The sequence below is a fragment of the Polistes canadensis genome, unplaced genomic scaffold (assembly GCF_001313835.1).
Source record: "Polistes canadensis isolate GaletaPanama2010 unplaced genomic scaffold, ASM131383v1 scaffold_5, whole genome shotgun sequence".
Classification (NCBI taxonomy): domain Eukaryota; kingdom Metazoa; phylum Arthropoda; class Insecta; order Hymenoptera; family Vespidae; genus Polistes; species Polistes canadensis.
The window spans coordinates 39,837-46,454 of NW_014569552.1; the positions used below are offsets into that span (position 1 = coordinate 39,837).

Genomic DNA, 6,618 nt, shown 5'->3' on the forward strand with positions numbered 1-6,618 from the left:
TTCGAGTGATGTTCTTCATTACCTCGTTTTACTTCATCATTCTCTTTTGTTTGTTTTCTATTAATAATTATCAAACTCGATCAGGAAGATCAATTGCTATCTCTCTTTGTGTTTTATCCGTGTAGAAAATTTCGAATAAAATCGAATGAAAGTTTTATAAACGTTCCCGTCTCTCTTTCTTTCTCTCTCTCTCTCTCTCTTTTTCTCTCTCGACGATTAATAGTAAGATTTATTAAGTTAAAACGTTAATATATATATATTTATCATATATTTATCATATATATATATGTGTATTAATATGTATATAAGTATAATGTTGAAATTGGTTATCAGAAGCGCAAATACCAACACACACATTACTCATATGTGTGCGTGTAAATGCGAATGCGTGTTATGTGTGTGTGTGGGTGGGTGTGGGTGGGTGGGTGTTGTGTGTAGGCAGAGGAAATGATGTTCTATTATTCAGGGGAGTAGAGAACGAGTGACCCTTTTGCCTCTGAATAGTCATTTCTACGTTCAACAGGTGGTCCAATTAGTACGAATTTTGATGAAAATGTCTCGCGAGATACCTTATATATAACGAGTTATATTAAGAATGTTCTCTTTAAAAATTTCATCTCCATTGCGATCAGAGATAGATAGAGAGAGAGGAAGAGAAAGAGAAAGAGAGAGAGAGAGAGAAAGAGAATGAGAGCTTGCTCGTTGTAAAAGACCCATTGAAATTGTTTCTTCTCGCAAATTTGCTACGAAATTCTTAATCCAACTTATCGAAGATTCATTGAATTATGAAATGCACGATTTTACGAAGGGTTCTATAATTTATCTCCCTTCCCCCTCTCTTTCCATCCATCCACTTTTTCTCTCTCTCTTCCTCTTCCTCTCTCTCTCTCTCTCTCTCTCTCTCTCTCTTTCTTATTATTATTTTTTTTTTGTTTAATTTTATTTAGCATTATTTTTAATGTTTTATTTTATTTTATTTTTTAAATTAACGCTTTTTAAAAAAGCATTAAAAGTACTCCACGTATCGATTTAGTGACAAAATAATGGTCCCTCGATAATATTGCAACGATTATTTTCTTACATCTTTGGTTAACACCCCTCCCTCCCTCCCTCCCTCCCTCCCCCAAGTTTCTCCCTCGCATATGGTTTTATAGTTTTCATTATTTTCTTCCGATTTCTTTGCGTTATTCTCATTTCCCTTCTTATCTGTGCTTTCTTTCCTTTCTTTTTTCAAATTCAAAGGACGTTAATTTCGTGATATCAAAATGATCGTGAATCACGTATCATGTCGACGTTACGGTAAAAAAAAGGGAAATTTATTTGGACGATGGTCACGCGAAAATTGATAAACATTGTTTATCGTTTATCGTTCACCAACAATGTTTACTGACATTGATAGATATATTTTCGACCTTTTTCTCGGAAACATATTTACGCGACTTGTCAAAATGTCAGTTCATGTAAAATTTCAGGCATGTAAGCATGTACGTAATATTAATTCAATTCCGAAATATATTTCCCTTAATTTAACACTTTTACGGGTACAAACGTGGTCGTAATTTTGTATGCATTTATATACGCGTTCGTGTGCGTGTGTATATGTATAAGACATTCGTACCGTTTTTGTTGACCACTTCGATTTAATTAATAAATTTTTCTAAAAAATTTCAGAAATATATTTATACTTAAAACTGTTTTCGTCTTTCATTCTACGTCTACGAAATTATATGCATCCCGTGTTTATTCGTGTATGTATCGAATATATGTGTGTCTGTGTGTATGACTTTGTATGTGTAAGACATCAAACATTTTTCGGTAAGTTCGTCTTAATAAGTAAAATGTCGTTATATTATTAAGAAATATTAATAAATATATTCAAAACTGGTCTTCTCGTTAGCTTAAAGAAATCGATCGATGGATCTACAGAGATCTATAGATCAAACTTCTTCTTCTTCTTCTTCTTCTTGAATTTTTTCTTCTTTCTTTGATTCATTATCACAACGTTCTCTGACAATAATCCGAATTTATTATCCTATTTTTCGATGATATATTCCAAGAGCATGCGATGATCTCACAATCTTCACACGAATACATATTTTTACGTTTATTTGTTTAATTTTTATATTAGATCAGACAGATTGGTCGAAGTGCGGATAGAAAAGAAGATACACGAGTGACGTTTGTTTGATATCAAAATTTCATCTCCCAATTCTTCTCGATAATGAAGAACGATTTGGCATTTTTTGTTTTCCATAACACACATTGGAAGTAAGTGAAACTTTCTTATAGAAAGAAACACGTGTATCTCTCTGTAAGTGTATTCATGTATATATATGTGTATATATGTGTATGGTATGTGTAATCGCATTTGCAAAAGTAGCTAATGCGAATGAGAATGTCGTTTGACAGCTGTAGAAAGTTTTCAAGCGAAGCAATCGAAAGTATCAATCTCTTTCTCTTTCTCTCTCTCTCTCTCACTCTTATTATTTCTTTCTCTGTTATTCTCAAGAATGAATCCATTGTTGCAGTCTGATATGCGTGATTGAATAGAGTGAGTAGTGTGTTGAGATCGAGATTTAATGGAGGAACGATCTCTTTGAAATCCCCTTTCTAGTTCAGTAAAGTTGCATATGTGTGTATGTGTGTGTCTCTCTCTCTCTCTCTCTCTCTCTCTCTCTCTTTCTCTCTTTTTCTCCCTTTCCCTCTCTTGGTCTCTGCCTGTCGTTTTTTTTTCTTTTTTTTATTGAAGGACTGCAACGTCCGGATCTATGTTAGCCTTTGCTCGTGTTTCTTTTTCTACACCGTTGATCTCCATATTTCTCGCTTGCCCTGGATGTCGTAGTTTATTTCTTTCACTGGCATGTGCTGTAAACGATGAACGTTCTGATTACAAAAGGGTATGTATAACGAGACGGGCACGCTCTAGTAACACCGTCTTTCACTACCGGGGGGATATTTATATATATTATAATATATATATATGAAATATATATTGGGTTGCTTCGATATAAATGGTGCGTTAAAGTTTTTCATTATTTCATTATTATTGTTTAATTAGAATTCATTGAAATTATCTTTAATTATTTTCAAAAGTGAATTTACATTGTTTTTTGTTTTTATATTTTGTGTATATGTTGGGTATTATAGATATGTAGGTATCATTGATATGTAGGTGTCATAGATATGGAAGATTCATTGATATGTAGGTGTTATATATATTCGTAGATATCATAGTTACGTAAAAATCAAAGAAATTTACAAATTATAAATATAGAAGATTCATTGATATGTAAGTGTTTATATAATATATACGTAAGTATCGTAGATATGTAGGTTTCATAGATATGTTGGTATCTTGGATATGTAAACATTATAGATATATGTATAAATATATATAATTGTATATTACGTTGATCAATTAATTGTGACTATCAATGTATCCATATACCACATAATTAATTATACATATATATCTCATATATAAAAATCTATAATACAATAAAATCCCAAATAGAAAGATAAAAATATAATCTTACCTAACTTAATCACGTTTACGTTGTAGTTATTTTATGAAATTAGTCGTCTCTCGTTTCCTTGTAATTTTTATCGATATATTTTTATTCTTTTTTTTTTCTTTTTGTTTTTCAGGCACACATCATTTACGGCGAGGTGTCAACGTCGTTGCTACTTTCGTCACCGTTTTCTCTTTGACACGCCGACTCAAGATGTTTGTTCAGGTACGACTTAAGGGCGAATGACTTGTGACATTTCGGACATTCGTAATTTTTATCCGCCGAATGGGTTTGCATGTGTGCTCTTAAATTCGAACGATCGGCGAATGCTTTGCCACAGTGTGCACATCCGTATGGTTTTTCACCTGTGTGACTACGTAAATGACCTTGAAGTAACCATGGTCTTGAAAACATCTTCCCACAAATTCCACAGCTATGCGTCAATTTGTGCGTTAGCATATGCATCGCCAATGCCGGCATACTAACGTACGCTTTGCCGCAATGAATGCATTTTTTCGCTGATTGAGAATCTATACTGCGATGGGTCTGTTTGTGTCTCGACAAATTCGACGAGGTTGCATATTGTTTACCTGGAAACATCGTAAGAAAAAAAGAAACATTGGTAAGTTGGTTTTTTTTATTCATTTTGTAAATAATACAATTCGTATGTTTTGTTTATTAAAAAATTGTTAATTTGATTAAAATTAGTTCTGTGAGTTACTATCTAATAAATAATTATTAATTGAAATTATTTTGTTTTTTCTTATTGTTATTATAGATATATAAATATCTAATTTATGATTGAGAATATATCTTTATCTGTAAATCATTTTTTTTTTTAAATACATAAATTCTTAATTATTAATTTTTAAATAATTTTTTTTATAAATTTGTTAAATAATTCTATTTAGGTATATATTACAAATATCTCGTAAATAATTGTCAAATATTTTTACGAAGTGAAATTTAATGTTTATGTAATCAGTTTGAATGGATTTGAAACTATTGACAGAAGTAGTATATTATGGTTAATCCATCCGGTCACGTAGCAATAGAAATTCAAATGATTTTAAGGTCTAGCTGATCTGTTACTCTATGAAATCGTGAAATTAGAGACGAGTGAGAGCAAGAGAAAAAGATGGATAGATGGATATAGATATATAGAGATAGATATATAGAGATAGAAGCTAATCAGTAGGTTCTACTGCACCGCATTGTACGTATCAAGACTAATTTGCTATGCCCATCCTCTAGTAATGGATAGAACTCATTAGCTAGTCCACCGTGCTTATGCTACTCAATTTCGAATATCGAAGTGAAACTATGCGATTACTTCCTACACGCGTGGCGAACACTTCAAAGAAGATTATCATTATTTTTACCTTTAGAGCATTAATAATCTAAATGCTAATTAATCCAATCTTTTAATCATAAATTTTTAAAATAAATAAATTTTTAAAATAATAAAGAGAAATGTATTATATATTGATATTTACCACATTCGCAGCAGACGTAACGACCAGTTTTCGATGTTTCTAAGTTTTCAGGTGGTTCAGCTTCCGGTGTTGTTTTCTGGAGAGAAAGGAGTTTCTTATTTTTTGACCTGCCATCGGCGACCAGTAATGTGTCATAAGTATAACTAGCAGCTTTAACTTCCGTTTGTTCGGTAACTGTTTGAACTTCCTTGTCTCGTTGACTGGGTTGAGAATTAGGATTATTGTTTTCGATATCGCTGCTGCATTCGGAGGTTGGTGGTGTCAATGGTGGTGCGGTTTCGATTGTTTGATTCTGATGATGATGATGAAGATGATGATGTTGTTGCTGTTGTTGTTGATGGTGTTGTTGAATCGGTTGATGATGCTGTTGTTGCTGTTGTTGCGGAGTTATAATCGACGTACATGGTATGGACGGCGTACTATACGTGAAGAGAATCTCTTGAACAGGTGAAAGTGGTATAAAGACACCACCCGATGTTTGCTGAACGATCGTAGTTGTTGGCTCGTAAATGATACTCGCTGCTGCTGCTGCTGCTGCTGTTGGCGGTAGTGGTTGTTGCTGTGGTTGATGATGATAGACGGTACCCGAACCGGTAAGATCGATAGTGTTTACTTGATAGATTGGTTGCTCGACAGGTTGGTACACCGTCATCTCTTGAACGTCTGTAGCAGGTGTTTCGATAACGCTTTGAGGACCGATCGCTACACTTGGTGGGGGTAAAGGTGGTAAAGATCTTGAAAGTTCTAAGAGATCGTGCGCAGCTTCTGTCTCTGCTGGCGAACGATCTTTGAACATCGACGAAACATTTGACGAGGATATACTGTTATTGTTGTTGTTGTTATTGTTGTTGTTATTGTTGTTGTTATTATTACAACAAGACGTTAATCTTATTTTAATATCGTCATTAGGGTGTTCAGAGGTGTTCTCGGTGGTACAGTATCTCGTTGGTAGACAGGAGGATTTGATTGAATCATTTAACGGTGAACAATGGGATGCCGAAAGATTGGTGGTAACAAGTTCTCGCGTTTTAGACGTTGGCAAACTCGACGACATTGTTGTCATAGTCGTCATCTTTGTCGTTGTCGTAGTCACCATCGTCGTAGCCGTCGTCGTTAACGTTATTGCTGTTGTAGTCGCAGTAGTAATTGCGGTCAATTTCATTCCATTTGATGATTCTATGGATGATGGCGTTGATAAGGCATTCGTCGATGTCGTATAAGCTATTACCGTTGCCATCTCTATGTGCGGTACTTTCGGTGAATCCGATGCACTTTCCATTGTTAATTCTTCCTGGTTACTCATAGATTCTTTTGAATTGTTGTTCTCGGTTATGGTAGGTGTCCCTGTAGCTGTTATGTCTTTAATTTAAAAACAAAATAATTGTCATCATGTAAGAATAATGTTAACAAAAAAATGTGTGCCTTAAAAATTTTAAAATTCTGTTTCATGTGCTGGTAATTGTGACATTGATAATATCGACTGATTGTAAGTAAAAAGAAAAAAAAATGGAAAAGATGAATTTTATCGTTTATTTCGTATGTAAATTATTTATATTATAAAATAAATCATAAAATAAATTATTAATATAAATTTAGATATTTTATTAATA

The 6,618-nt window shown here is 33.3% G+C and overlaps 1 protein-coding gene across 1 annotated transcript in view; it reads right to left on the minus strand.

The window, feature by feature from the left end:
• Window positions 1-1,123: 1,123 nt before the first annotated feature.
• LOC106788568 (integrator complex subunit 5-like protein) overlaps window positions 1,124-6,618 on the minus strand; it is a 6,168-nt gene continuing 673 nt past the window's right edge. Inside the window, exons 2-4 of the mRNA XM_014751943.1 lie at window positions 5,009-6,367; window positions 3,537-4,102; window positions 1,124-2,865 (exon numbers count right to left, since the gene is read on the minus strand). Coding sequence (XP_014607429.1) covers window positions 3,660-4,102; window positions 5,009-6,367 — 1,802 coding nt within the window. The 3' untranslated portion in view covers window positions 1,124-2,865; window positions 3,537-3,659. The remainder of the gene's footprint in view (window positions 2,866-3,536; window positions 4,103-5,008; window positions 6,368-6,618) is intronic.